Source organism: Delphinus delphis, chromosome 3 (assembly GCF_949987515.2).
Source record: "Delphinus delphis chromosome 3, mDelDel1.2, whole genome shotgun sequence".
In the NCBI taxonomy this organism is placed as follows: Eukaryota; Metazoa; Chordata; class Mammalia; order Artiodactyla; family Delphinidae; genus Delphinus; species Delphinus delphis.
The window spans coordinates 115,352,531-115,368,472 of NC_082685.1; the positions used below are offsets into that span (position 1 = coordinate 115,352,531).

Consider the following 15,942-nt stretch of genomic DNA (forward strand, 5'->3'; position numbering starts at 1 on the left):
AGATTACCTTGGTACACGGAGAGGCGGCATCTTTACAGCCCTTATGTACATTTGCATTACAGTCTGGAACAAAAGGAAAAGACAGAAAAGTGTCCATCTTATTTAAGTTAATCTGCAGAGTGAAATGCATACGACTACATCACGCTTTTAAGGGTCATTATAAAAATAACACATAAACATTAAAAATATTTAGAAAACTTAAAAAGGAAAGAAAAAATATTTAAATCACATGTAGCCCCACCACCGGAGCAGAACATCTAGTAACGCTTTTTGCATTAAATTCTATTTTGCCTGCCTGATAATAACATGGCTACATCTGCTTTCTTTCCCTTAGTTTGTCGAAATACAAGTGTATCCTTATCCTTTTGCATTCCTCTACTTTAGATCTTTCTGAAAATTAAACCTTTAGATATTTCTTGTCAGCAATATAACGCTGTATTTTCTATAATCTATTCTGACAATCTGGTTTTTGGCCGAGTGGCTTGTGGGATCTTAGTTGCCTGACCAGGGATCGAACCCGGTCCCTGCAGTGAGAGCACGGAGTCCTAACCACTGGACCGCCAGGGAGTTCCCTCTTTGTCCTTTTTAAATTAATATTTTTAGTAATTTGTATTTTATATACCCTTTTACAATTTATATGGTAATCAGCGCTCTCTTTGGATTATTTTGTCCATTTACTTTGTGCTTTATATTGCTTTCTTTTCTATTTTTATTCCTCTCTGGCTTTTTTTGGATCAATTAAATATTTTTTCTAATTACTTTCTTAATTTTTACAAGTATGGGACATATTTTTAGCTTAATAATTTTTACCCTAGATATTTTGACATTCATATTTAACTCAGTAAAATCTGAAATGAATAGCTTTACGGTCCTTCAAACCACACAAGGATATTTGAATATATGAACCTCACTTCCTCTCCCTCTTAGGTGTTCATCTTGCTGGTTTAAGCCCAGCGGACAGTATTATTGTTTTACGCTGTCAATGTTCTTCATTCTTTCTCGCATCTCCCATCATTTTTCTGGATTGCTTTTAGTACATTCTTTAGAATTTCCTGAAGTTCTGTTGGGGGCACACCCTCTGTAGCCCTTCCTCGGTGTCCTTGGGGGCCTGGTTCTAGGAGCCCCCGGGGATGCTCAAGTCCCTTATATAAAATGGTGCAGTACAATGAATACAGTCGACTCCCGTATGGACAGACTTAACTGCCGGTCGCACTGTTAATATCTTAGATTCCTTCTGCACAGGGTCTTATCGATTACGAAACCTGAAATCATGCATGACATACACTTCTGTGTCTGCCTGAGGACTCATGTACTACTATATGCCCTGTATTAGTAAGGGACTTCTGACATATGGCAACTGCCTGCTCGCACCCCAGGGAAAACACCTATGAAGACGGAAAGAAAGAAAACGCACAACAATGCTAGAGAAAATGTACTGTCAGGCTCCGAGAGAATTCCTACTAACTAGAGGAAACCAAATTAAAAGAGAAAAGTTAGCAGCTTGCCTACGTTTTACTTCACGAAACAACGTGGCCGCATCTCACTGAAAGAAGTAAGGGAACACTTTGCCTGCCCCCTCGTGTCCGCAGGCTCAGAGAGCTCCCTGCACGGGGACTACTTCCTGCCAGGCTGCTGTCTTCTTGCCCCCTCTGCCCTCCCACCTTCACATCACCTACCACCACAGCCTCATCCTGCCCACCCCACCCCGAGACGCTGAGTGCACATGGAGGAGCTAGAGGCTTATCAGAAACTTCAGGAGAAAAATCCTTCCACAAGGGTAGCAGGGCTCACTGAGGCCCGTCAAACAGTGACTGCAGCCCCTTGAGAATGGAGCAAGATGCTGAGCCCACAACCTTCCTCCCGCTGTAGGCCTTCGGCGGCACCCAGCCAACACCTCAATGGCCAGTGAGCAGAAGACAGGCTGGTCCACGTACTGGTCCTGCAGGCAAACATCAAAATGGCATGGCTCTCTCCTCACCCCAGAACAAGAGAATGAAAGGATAAGGAAAAAAGTAGAAGCTAGGAGGTACCACAGAACAAAGTTATACTGAAAACTCACAGGAAGAGGGAGCCACTGAATATTATGAAATCCAGAAATGGAGAAGAAAAATTTGGATATTTGAAATGTGTCCTCCCTAAGAGACACAAAACAGACATAAAATAGGACCAAAAGGCCGTGAAGGGAGTATAGGATGTGACCATAGGCCAACAGGATGACAGGGAAACGGAGCTTTGTGAGACGACAAAGTACTACAAGGAAGAAAGAAGAGCGAGAGAGCGGAATTTAAACCAAATTGAGAAGATTCGATGTGACAAAGTATCAAAGCAGTGCTATGAAATTAAACTTGAAAGAGTCCCTCCAGAATGTGCAGAAAAAGAAGTGTATAATTATCAAACAAGATGTCATACAAATATGACAGATAACAGATCACACTTCTCTAAGGAAGAAATCAGAAAAATGAGGTCAGAAGTAACAACTGACAGCCGCAACTGACAAAAACTTTTAGAAAGCTTAAGAAGAACCAAAAAAGGCAAATCAAAAGGTCTTACTGTTTTCTAGGAAAAAAATCATTAAATTATACCTATTCTATAGACACAGTCTGACAATATCCCTACGATCAAAAAATTAAAAGTCCTCAAGCATCTAGGCAGAAAAAGCAGGTTACCAGCAAGGGAATGAGGACAGGCCGGCCCCAGAACTTTCTACTGTACTATAATATTAAATGCCCAGATATAAGGGACCACTGTTGGCAGAGTCTTGAGGGAAAAAGGTTTGACTGAAGAATTTACTTAGCCAGATAAAATTGGTTTTATTGTGTGAAAGAAGCGAAGATATACCCTTAGATACACAAGATTTCAGAAAACAGATTACTCCAATAACCTTCTTGGAAAAAAAATTACCTGAAATCCTATTGCCTATTAAAAGCAGAATCAAAATTAAGAGTTCAGAATGGGTCAGCTTTATTGAAGGGAAAAAAAAAAAGAGCAAAAGTGAGCACTGAAGCCAAAGAATCACATCTAAGAAATTACTGTTAAGTAGAGACACAGAACTGAATACAAATATCAAATTATTGTTGAAATAGAAAATTATTCCTGAAAGATTAAACACACATTATAAAAGTAATAATAATGAATTCAGCATACTCACAGAGGCTAGGGGGAAAAAAGGGTAACTATAAGGGAAATAAGAGTATTCCATTATAAGCCTCACACAGCCTTAAAGTTATCATTAGTTAAGTTTTAAAAGAGCATATCTTGCCCAATCCCTGAAGAAGATAAAAGACAACAACACATGGTCTAAATAGCTGAATCAAGGAAAACAGCAAAGAACTATAAAAGATAGTTGACAGCTGTAAAATTAAATGTAAATAAGGAAAAAACCCTTATAAAACAAGGTCTCTCAGTTACATTACAGATTACCTATAGCTAGATGAAAGACACACACCTCAAATTAAAAACACAGAAATAGGTAAGAGAAATACAAACAAAAGGAAAGCAAGAAGAATATTAATTTTAAACAAAGTAAAATTCTTATAAACGGCATTTAACAGCATTAGGGTAGTTTTAAGTTTATGAAAGTTAAATATGCAGTGAAGTTGTGATTAAACTTCTGTGCATCAAATAATGTAACATCAAAATATAGGTAGTGAAATCTATTTATAAACAAGGAGAATTTTATAGAAATACAATATTTGTGGAAAACTAGCAACTCAGGCTTTAATAAAGAAGAATACAGACACCAAGATTTTGCATATTTATATTATTTGTTTTATATCATATTGTATTTTTAAGATTAGAAATATTAATATTCACAATTTAAAAATACACCACGAAGTAGGATTATTTACCAATAACGGCAGTCGAACGTTGTATTCTCCTACCCAATGTAAAAAACTTAATAACCAAAGTTTAAATGCCCAATACTCCCCTCCCCCCAAAACTGTAAATCTTAAAACTTCTTAAAGACTATGGTTAAAGAGGAAATTAAACATATACTCAAACTGATTCTAGAATTTAATCTAAGGCAATGATCAAAGATGTGGGCAGTGATATGTGGAAAAGAATGCTCCTTGCAACGTTATTTACGTTGTGAAAAAATTGGAAAAAACTTAAATGCACACCAAGTAAGGAACAATTAAGCACATTTGATATCATCAAATGAGACATTAGCATACAAAGCTGACTTTTTTAGTGATTAGGAGGGATTCCATAAAAATATGAATAGCAATTTTCTCTAGGCGGTAAAAGTCTGGATAATTTTGTTTCTCCTTAAACCTTGTATCTTCTATGAATTCCGCTGCCTTTTTAAAAAAAATTAATGACCATTTTAAAAGCTAAATATAATCTATGTACTTTCAGCAATTTCCATCTTCCACTAAAACTTTCATGACCATCCACTTGACCAACTCAGTATGAACCAACATATTCTGCACTGCAAGAATTTGCCTTTCAGCGATCCCTAAGCTTTCAGTAATCATTAACCACGTATGAGTGTCTAAGGGCCCAGCTTTGCGATAGCTGCTGTAGGGGATACAAAAGAACCATTATGTGACTACAGACCTCCAAGAACATAAAGTCTACGCTAGTAGTTAAAATCAGAAGAGGCTGTACATGCCCCAGTATTAAAATGGATAGGATAAATAGATCGTGAGTGTGATGTGCAGGAGCTCAGGCCACAGTGGTCAAGGAAGACCTCCCAAGAAGAGGCAAGAAATCTGGATGAAGTAGAGGAGCAGGGAAAACTGAGAGATAGGAGATTATCGTAAGTGAAGGAACAGAGGCAGGAAAACATACACAGTGGGAGAAAAGACAACAGGCCTGGCAAGGCCTCTGGTTGTAAACCAAGGCTGAACAGGGAAGTAACCGTAGGACTAGCCGGCAGGATGCAGGTAGAACCGAATGCACATCTGAAAAGCCTGGGCTTAGTCCAGTAAACAAAAAAGAGAGACGTCCTCAAGCAGATGTGTGCGGATGGAAGCAGTGCTTCATTAAGATTAAGGTGGTGAAAGTATCCAGAATGAATTGTAAGTGAAAATACCTAGAGAGGGGGGAGACTAGAGGAGTTTGCTGTCCGCGGTCCAGAGGTGGTGATGAGAAGCCACCAGAGCAGGAACAGTGAGAAGAAATGAAAAAGGGACCACGTGGACTGGGGTGCCAGGAGGAAGAGGAACTAAGAGTTAACATGCCCGACATTCGAGCTGGTACCATCAACACAGCAAGAACAGCCTTCTGCACGTGGACTGTAAGGTCGGTGTTAGACACGTTGGTCTGGGAGACAAGAAGATCTTTGGGTGATGATGCCCACAGACAGGGTGTGCCCGGGACAGTCTTGGTTTACACTGTAGCTCTGCCATAATGCTCAAATACAGCCACAAGTTACATGGGGGCTCAGCCTCTCTCGGCAACCAGAAATATGGAATTAGAAAGGGAGCGATAAAGACGTGAATCTGGGAAGAACAGGCTTAAGTACAGTATTTTAGAACAAAAGACTGGATGGCTATACTTAGAAACAATACCGAGAAAAGAACAGATGCCCAAGAACTGAGTTTGGAGGGTACTCAAAGTTAGGAGAAAGGAGACAATACAGGTGGTAAACAGAAGAGTAGTGTGCCATGGAAAAGAGGACATCTACCTACACAAAGGGACAATAAACATGGAACAGGAGAGAGATCAGTGAGTCTGAGAACAGTAACGAGGAAAGATGCTAAGGTCAAGGGCAAGACATCTGTTAAGTAGTGGGAACAGAGGCCAAAATCAGATGGTTAAGGAAGAAGTGGCAGGAAGAGACGTCAGAGCAGTGAGCGGAGGTTGCCCAACTTGAGGAGTTTGTCTTAAAATGAGGGGAGAGAAAGGTCATGGATGTGGCTGGGGGGTACAGCTGAAGAGATCCAGCCCTATGAACAAGAAGAGAGCCACAACCGATGAAACATATGCCATCAAACCCATAAACTGACTGCTGACATGGGGGCAAGCCATTAACAACCCATGAACAGGGACCTCCCTGGTGGTCCAGTGGCTGGGACTCCACGCTCCCAGGGCAGGGGTCCCAGGTTCCATCCCTGGTCGGGGAGCTGGATCCCACAAGCCACAACTGAGAGTTCGCATGCCACAAGTGGAGATCTCACATGCCGCAACTAAAGACCCCACATTCCACAACTAAAAAGATCCCGCATGCCGCAACTAAAACATCCTGTGTGCCGCGGCTGAGACCCAGCACAGCCAAATAAATAAATAAAATGAATGTTTAAAAAAAAATCCGCAAACAATACTTTTGGCAAACTTCTAAAAAATTAGCAAATTAAATCACAGCTGAACTGCTTGATGCTATCTGTTTTTTAATTAGTAGACTTTAGTTTTTAGAGTAGTTTTATTATTATTATTATTTTCCTTGATGCTATCTCAGGTCACATAAAAGGAAGAAATCAAGTCTCCAAGGAAAGCAAGGTTCAAGCATGCAGTGAAATTGGCATCATTAAAGACAGTGTGAATGGATACATTTAAATTTTTAATTTAATCATTTCTAGGAATTTAATGAAGAACTTTACATATAACCTTCCTCTGCTCTTCACCTCCCTTTGTACTCCCATCCCACCCCCCAAATGTTCCCCTAATTCTGGCCACCAACAAACACCATGAAATGGATTTCACCTGCCTGGGCCTAAATTCTTTTGCACTGAAATATTCTTTCACTCCATACATATTTACTAAGCCCCTGCTATGCAAAAGCATTGTTCTAGGCACTGTGGATATAGCAGAGAACAAAATCAACAGACAAAAATCCATCCCTCGTAGAGTTTATATTCTGGTGAAGGAGATAGATAATAAAATTGACAAACAGAACAGAGAGTAAGTTAGATGATGTTGAATGCTATAGTGGGATAAAAAGGAGGAAAAGGGGGCAAATGAGCCAAGCAGAGGGTGGTCAAGAAAGGCCTGACTGGGGGGTGTTATCTGAAGCAGACCTGAAGGAGGTGAGGGGACAAACCACACAGCTAACTGAGGGGAGAGCACTGCAGGCAGAGCGAACCGCAGGAAAGGCCCCACGGCAGGAGCATGCCTGACGCCCGGAGTATTGGAAGAACAGCAAAGATGCCAGAGGGACTGAAGCAGAAGAGTGGGAGGAGTGGATGACAGGAGAGATCATGGGGGCCTTGCAGCCACTGTCAGGGCTCTGGCCATCCTCAGGATGACAGGAAGCCATCGGAGGATCTGGAACACAAGGACAAATGCCTTGACAAACTCGCTCGGACTGAGATTTTGAGAACTATGCTTTTTGCAGTAAAAGCACAAGGAGACCAGTTGCAAAGCTACTGAAATGATGGCTTTAGACCAGGGTGATAGCAGTGGCAGGGGTGAGAAGAGGCTGACTTCCACGTATATTTTGAAGATAGAGCCAAGAGGAATGCTGAAGAGTGCGGGACTGAGAGAAAGAGAGGTATATAGAAATACTCCAAGGTTTTTGGCACGAGCATTTGGCTGGAATGATGGAACTGCCATTAAACTGAGAGGGTCAGTTTGTAGGTGGGCACAGAAGGGGGAGAACGGAGCTCCATTTGAGATGCTATTCAGACATCCAAATGGAGACATCAGAAGGCAGTGAGGTGTAACAGTCTGGGTTCTAGGAGAAACTATCACCTGTGGACACAAAGTACTGACTCAACCATCCTGGGTCATTGCTTGCTGATGAAACCACACACAGACATGAAAACAAAAGTCTACATGAACACACTTAGCACTGGCAGTATTCTCAGGGAGCTTCCTGTTTGGGGAGGCAAAGCACACACGAAGACAGCACACATGGGGCCCGAGAACTTACTGGAACACTGGAACGACTCTTTCCCCAGGAGCGTTTTATCACAAACCAAACACTGTAGAGTCCCAGAAAATGTTCCAGGGACAAACTGATGTCGACTCAGTTTCTCTTTGTCTTTGGCATCCTTGCCTTTTGTCTTTAGATGTGGCAGCAGCAGCAAAGTGGGGAGAAAAGAGAAATGCTCAGAGCCAATCGACTTACAAAAGTCATACCAGGTCTCTACGTGTTCTATCAGGACAGAAGGGCCACACACCAAGAAGTGGGATAATGCCAAAACGTAACAGCACCCAGGATGAAGTGGTCTCAGTATTTTCAATGACTTGGACAATACCCCATAAGGAATACAGAGGTTTTTAAATATGTGTGTACAAAACCTAAGGTAAATGATTTTAAAGGGAAAGTGGAAACTATACTAATTGCTCAGAAACTGAGCATCTACGCTTTATAGACGATAGGCATAAAACCTTAATTACCTTAGATTTATTCCGAGGGCTGGTCATCCTGTTCATGAGGAAGCTGAAAGTTCGGCTCACTTTGTACTTTTCAGACTCTGATTTGGCGGGTATGATGTATTTATCCCATTCTTCTTCCTGAATTCTACAAAAAAGAATCTGTTATCACAGCTTATAAAACTTACCAGAGGGAGCAAAAGAGAGCAGTCATACAGATGTGTGTGTATGTATGTGTGTGTATGTATTACAAACACACAGATGTATTTTGTACATATTATTTTCATACATATATATTTTTCAGGCTTTAATGGTTATTCTAAAGATAAGGATAGAAACTATTAAAAATATATCTTATAGATGAACAGGTGGATAAGTGTATGATAAAGCAACTATCTCACAATGTTAACACTTACAGAATCTAAGTGGTGGAAATAGGTATTCTAATATATAATTCTTTCAGCTTTTCTGCATACTTTAAAATTTTCCTATTAAAATATTAGAGAAAGAAAGGAAATCTTACACTTATAATTTTACCCTGAAAACATTCATCTCCCTGTTTACTAGGCTAATAGAATTTTCCTAGCACATAGAAGCCAAATAACCAACGACATCAAACTGGATTTTATTTATTTTTAGAACAGAGATAATACTCAGCAGACACACATTTCCTTTGTCAATACAGCCTGAGAAACAGACTGTCTGCCTCATGGTTCCATCTCCCCCACTCAATCAGGATATTTGCAATCTGAGACTCTAGGTTGCAAAGGAGAGAACATTGTGGAAATTCCCCCCAAATAAGAGGCAAGTTAGAGGTAATTGTACCCAACCTGTGAACACACTGAACATCACTGATTTTCCTCTAATCCACAGAATCATTCTTTAGGGAAAAAAAAAGTCCCAGCTATGAAGAGGAAATTTCCCTGGAACTTTTATATTTCCCCTAGAACTTTCTCTGATGGTCTTGTATTCTAATATTACTACAAAGAAAGAAAGAAAGAAAGAGTGAATATATTAAAGACCAACAAAAGTATCACGTCAAACCAGGTAACACTTCTGCAGACAATTTCCAAGATGAACATTTCATAACCCATGTCTCTCCTATCCCTCAAACTTCTTACTTGTCAGCCTTAGTGGCTAATACATTCATCTCTGGGAAATACCTTCAAAAGCAATCATACTATTGATATGCACCAAAATACATATGATTACATTTTACAAAAACGACTTAAAAGACAACTTCTAGGACTTCAGTTTTTCTCATCTGATCAAAGACTAAGTTATTTCTAAGGCCCTTTCTCACGCTTAAATATAATAAGTACTTAACTGGTACATATTAAACAAAACTAAGTTATTTGACCTCTATATTAGATAATTGAGAGTTCAAACCTCAGTGAATGCATTTAGCATAAATAATAAATTACTTCAGAGCTACCTCAGGTATAGTCAGGACAGTGGGTGTCCTGCCACTCAAACCCTGCACGGTCCATGAAATTGGGTTTGCTACTGAGAGAAAACAGTTGAAAAAGTTAGAAAGGAAAGATGGAAAACAGAAGTGAAAGTGCCCTGCACTACTCAGAATAACACAAGGAACTTAGACCCTCTTATTTCCTTTCTACTTCCACAGCCACCTTCTTAGACAAATCACTGGTTAATATATCTGTAAATTTCCATATCTCTTGTGTCTTAAGCATCCTAATTTGCAAAACGCGTGGAATAATATTCAACAGGCTCACTTTTGGAATGGGGAAAAAAGCACACTTGACAGCTGAGAAAGAATCCTCTCTGGAACACTTTTTGGGACCCCACCAAGAGCCACCCAATGTCTAAGAGAAGAAAAATATGGAGCGGAAATCTAAATCTCAGAATTGAAGAATGATAAGGTCAATGCGATTTTTGAGGTGAAGAAGTCCTCTCCCCTACTTCCCAGCAGGAACACAACTACACTCTCTCAAATGAAAGCAAATGAGTTCCTGTTTACCAGACTCTACTCCCAACTCCCTATGCTACAGAAGACTGTATCAAGAACAATGTTACAGTTTTGATTTAAAACCTACAGGTGCACTGCAATTTATTTAAAAAAAAAGACATAAAATCATACCACTTAATCTTTAATTCCAAAGGTTGACAAGGACCGAGATGACAAAGTAAACAAAACAAACAAACAAAAAAACTGAAACACTAATTATTAAAAACTCTGAATCATCTAACCTGGTAGACACGTGAATATCATAGACATGGCCCACTTTCAGATTATCACAATGGGAAACACAGTGTAACTTCTGGGCAGATGTAGAAGGTTGGTTGATTCCATGTTTCAAATCTAATTTAACTATGTGGTATTCACTTACGTAAAAATTAGGTACTTTAGAGAAGAACTCAGAAAGGAAAAGTCCTCAACTGATTTCACAACAGAATGTAAACAGCTTTTCAATTTATAAGAATCTGGAAAAATTTACTTAAACTCTTTCAACATCCCAGAACAAGAATGTCTAACTCTATTATCAATTTGATGACCAATGGAATTACCCACAATAAAGTTTTACAAGCCCCATTCTTCAGAGATTCTTGGCATTACCTTTTCAATAGGTAAACAGATATTTTAAGTATCTTAATAATACGGATATAGCCTCAATATCTTAATCCTTAACCTATTATATCTATAACCTATTTTTTAAAAGAACTGGGCATCTAAGTATTTAAAAAGCTCCAGCTATCCAAATTGAAAACTGACACAGGTGAAACTTCAACTTTGAACAGCCAGATTCTCATTTTCTTAAAAAAAATAAAAGGTAACAGATGTATCAGATTTAAGGTAGATGGTGGCAATAAAATAACTGAGTTGTACCATATAATCCTAAGATGGGATAGATGAAGTGCTTGCTCCTATAAGAATGAGCCTGCAAGGTCTGGAGTGAGCCCCCCTTTTAGCTGGCTGCACTCTTTTCCAGAAACGAAGTGATCAACATAAATAAGGGAATTCCAAAGAAGGCAAACCCCCAAGTAAAAGTCTATAGCATGACCAAAGCAAAGCATTAGGTCTAGCCAGGGACCTTACTGGTGTATCCAACAAGGTATCAGGAACATAGTAGGGGAGATGGAATATCTATTCTACTAGATACACCAGGGGATATGACTAAGAAAGTCAGATGCTTTCGGGATGCAGACCCAAGACAGACCCAAGAACAGGAAGAAGAAAACAAGAATGAGGAATATGAGAAAAATATTCATCCCATCCAATACAGCCCTATACATCTCATCCAAGTTAACACATTTTATAGGCTAATATTTAACCAATTCTGACATTGGCTCTTCCAGTCTTAAATCCCTCTCTTAATGGAAAATATTTTTGATTTTTAAAAAATCCTTACAATCAGTCTATTACTTCTCCAATTGTTAAAAAGATAGCGAGGATAAGACTTCTAACCAGAACGATGACCGGAATGATGAACAAATTCCAGACTTAGTCAACAAATCGCTTAAATGAAGTAATAAACGTAAGCAGCTTAAAATAGTGCCAGGCACATAAAAACACCCAACAACGGTCAGTTGCTGCTGCTCCCGCTGTCACCATCATCATTGCCCTGATGTCCTTTCATCAGCAGCTTATTCTCAAAGGGCATTCTTAGTCTTCCTCTGTTTTATCGTTTCAGAATTTCTATTCTGGTCTCCAAAAAATAGGAATGAGCAAAAGGAGATTTTTTTTTTCCTTCTTCTTCATACTTTCAGTCCAAGATTTAAAGCAAAATAATCGCTCTTGATCTATATGGTAAAAGGTTTCAGAGTTTGAGCATTAATGGCACCCAAATTAAAACCATTTTCCTCCTTTTCCCATGGTCTCTCAAAGCCAAGCACTTATACGATTTCTGACATAACCCCAGGGCTATTTCACAGTGTGATTCACGAGCAGTTAGTTTCTCAAGACCAACAGAGCGCAGCAATCCAGCCTGTTGCTAGTCAGCTGCCCAAGTTTTACTCTAAGGACAGTTTTACCTTCTAGGGAAAAGAGCAGCTTAGGCATACAGCTTTCAAATCTTCATATTAATCAGAAAACTCATAACGCTCAAAGTATTTTCTGCATCGTTTATTCTTTGTTTCACACTTAACACTTCTAAGCGATACTCTACAACGACAGACAGCAGAGATGTTTAGGCACTTTCTAACACTGACCCCGGGGGTCTGTTACCACAAGAAGTCTTCCTGTCATAGTGGACAGACCTAGTGAGAACCTGATACCTTTCTAAAGCAGGTGGTCTCACACGGCTCCGCATGCTGCTGTACATTGGAAGTGTTTGGCTTTGAAAATAACCCCAGACTACTCTGTCCCCGGTCCTGAGGCCTGTTCATCTGGGGACTGAAAGGAACAGCTGGCAAACCTACACCCATACAGATCAGAAAGGGTACAAAGGATTCAGGCAGGCTCATTAGGCAGAAACGTCTCACAAACTACTGAACAGGTATCAAAAATGATGTGCACACATTTCCAAAGATGGATCAAGCAGTCCCTCAGGAAATCTGGAAGGGTTAAAATACCTTTTTTCTCTTGGTGGCTCCGGTAAGCTGTAAGCTCTTTGCTCTACAAGACACAGAACAATAAAATGAAAACGAAGGCAGACAACCTAGCAGTCGTGTGTTAGTCTGAAGTGCACACACTCAACCGTACATTATCATTACACATACCACCAGTTAGAAAATAATGAAAAAAGTCATTTTATAGAACTAGGGCATTGCTCTGGATATTTTTATCACCTTCCCTAATTTGGAGAGAACGGGGAGGAGGCCAACATAGGGAAACATTTAATGATTTTGTGAACTAAGTTAGCCTCAGCAAGGGGCAGCAAACATTTTCAGAAACGCAGAAAATCAGTTCTGTGTTTCTGGATATTTCTCACCAGAGCGTCATCCCTTATTCGTAACACTAATTCCCCAACGTACAGAATCAATAAATATCTTAGCGGCTTTTTAGCAAAGCTTAAAAGAAAAGTCTTGAAGGCCAGCCTAAGGAAGAGTCCATTTTAATGTAGCTGTAATGCCTTTACAGAGCAGCCAGTTCGGAGATGTGCTTTGTGGCTCATAAAAAAGGGAGAGCCCCTCCTCCATTGGACTGGGGTGGCTGGGTAGAAGGGGCAGGCCCATGCAAGCAGCGTAGCGCCATCTTGTTTCCCAAACCGGAGTACTTACTACAGGGATGGAGCAGAGACACTGATTTAGACAGTGAGAGAGACTGAAGGAGGGAACGGCCACTGTGGAGCACACCATCTACAGAGCGGGGACAAATCCTTTACCGTTACAATCCAGAAGAGTGAAGAGGCAAAACTAGGTTGCAAAGGGAGATGGGCCAGATATATACAGGGGAAAACTAATGAATACATATCTCCTGAAATGTGGAAACATCGATGTTGAACCCAAGACTATCTTGTAGGTAACAGAAAACCTACTCTGAAGAATTCGAAGACTTTTATTTTATTGCCATTAAATATTCTTCAAATTAAGTCATGGGCAGAAATCATTATCCTTTTTGTATACAGACTGAGGTGTCAGGAGAATAATCCATATATCCCAAATAATCAAGCTAATAAAGTAACAGAATCAGACTCAGAAAACTGGACAAAGTCTAACAGGATTCCATCCATCAGTGCACAATAATTTTCAAAAATACATTCACTTCACTCCTCAAATTTTTAAGTGTAGAGCACTTTTGTCCATCTTGGTGATGCTGTAATTATTTTAACATGGAGAATATTCCTTTCTATCCAAATCCATGATGTACCCAAGGGAAATATAGGATTGGATTTTGTTTTATATATAAAAAGCATTAAATAATAAAGTTGCCACCATTGTACTCTTGGCCCCCTCAAAAACAACAAAAGCATGATAAATGATCGTAAGTAACCCTCTGAAAGTGACAAGAAAGAGAGGACATCACAAATAAGTATAAAAAAGGACTGAAAGACTATCCTGTCTCTGTATATCTGTATTATATCAATAGGTCATTTATGGGCATTTTCCACTGAGGAAGGAAGACTTGGACTCTGTTCAAATAGAAAAAAAATTTTAGAACTATTCAAAACTCATTGAAAGAGGATTTATAACAACACAAATGTCAATTTACCTCTGATTAAGCAGATTAAACAATGAAACATTAGAATACATCTTTGAAGTAGGCAAGCTTTCACACCTGTGCTTTGATCTCACACACACACACACACAGTTAAAATTATTTTTTCTTCCTTAAGAGCTAATTTATTCTTCACAGTCCTATGATTTTGACTGACCTAAATGATACCAATCCAAATGTTTGCTACCATAGAGGAATATCCATTGGAATTTTTGTACATTTAGTGTGTAGCCTCAACCTAAATTGCCTGTTTGTAATACTTACCTCCTGGAGAGTGTCAAACTTCATCCAATAGCCCTACTTTTAAACACACTGTCTAAAGACAAGCTTTTATTCACAGAAAAAACAAAGGAATTGATTTCAGCTTTTTATTCTTTCTAATTCAAACGTGAAGATTTAAGGAATGTATGTAAAGCAAAAATACCCTCCCTTATTCATTAAAGAATTCATAAATCACGGCTCTTTCCCCTTATAAACTACCCATTTTTCTCTCAGTCGTCTGAGATTTCAAACATCAGAACTGTCGGAATTTAATAATCAGAGATACTACAGATATAAAGGCAAAGGCACCATTTTGCACACTGCACAGAAGACTTAAAAGTGTTTTCCAAATAGTTACAGTACAAAGTTAATTCACCATCTCTAAGACTATCAGTGAAAAGGTGTCAAAGCTGCCATTAAAAGGAATCCCAACCTAAACTAAGGTTAGGGAGACCTGGAGATCCTAGAAAGACTTATGGTATTGAAAAAGCATCCAGGGCAAATTCAATCCTCTTCTACTCCTGTCCCCTCAAGGTAGTTGTCTCCTTTCTTTCTCTTGGTCCTTTCTCTCCATCTTCCCATTCTAAAAATCAAAACTGACATTTATTATCAGTCCTGTTTTCTCATTCTCCAAAAAGACATCCCAGAAAGAAAAAGGAAAAAAAAATGCCTTGTAGCACTTCTTTTGTATTTTATGTATTTTGTCTGCTACATTCATTCAACAAATATTGATTGAACATCTCCATACATCAGACATTGCTTTAGGATGGCAGGTCCAAGCACAAAGATTATGCTTTCACTGTTGTTCCACATGGCATAAGGATGCAAAAGAACGGCAATGTAACAAAGCAAGAATAAGAAAAAAGGAAAGGAAAAGAAGGAGTAAAATAAATCCTATTTTAAATATTCTATGCTGGGAAATTGGGAATACTTAAGCACGTCTCTCACTTTCTGAGTCTTCTAAGGCTCTTAAGGATAACAGACAAAAAAAGGCATTACCTAATACATTGACAAAAAATTTGTTATAATGCTATGTATTACAGATTGACATTAATACTTCCAAATACAGCTTTAAATGTAATTATTATAACAAATGGTACACAGAAAGTGTTAATTACATTCCAGAATTAAGTTGAAATTTGGGGTAGCGGCTAAGAAGGGCTACAAGGGCAGCTCTGAGTTGCCACAATTGTTCTATTTATTGATCTCAATTCACTTTTGAAAATTCATCAAGCTACATGCTTCTAACATGCACCCCTTTCTGTAGGTATACTATATTTCAATTAAAATTTTATTGTATA

General features: G+C 39.1%; 1 protein-coding gene across 1 annotated transcript in view; it reads right to left on the minus strand.

Moving 5' to 3' along the window:
* Positions 1–15,942, minus strand: part of ARHGEF28 (Rho guanine nucleotide exchange factor 28) — a 307,797-nt gene that overhangs the window by 85,839 nt on the left and 206,016 nt on the right. Inside the window, 4 exon segments of the mRNA XM_060009321.1 lie at positions 8–63; positions 7,817–7,949; positions 8,287–8,410; positions 12,796–12,838. Of these exon segments, the coding sequence (XP_059865304.1) occupies positions 8–63; positions 7,817–7,949; positions 8,287–8,410; positions 12,796–12,838 (356 nt within the window).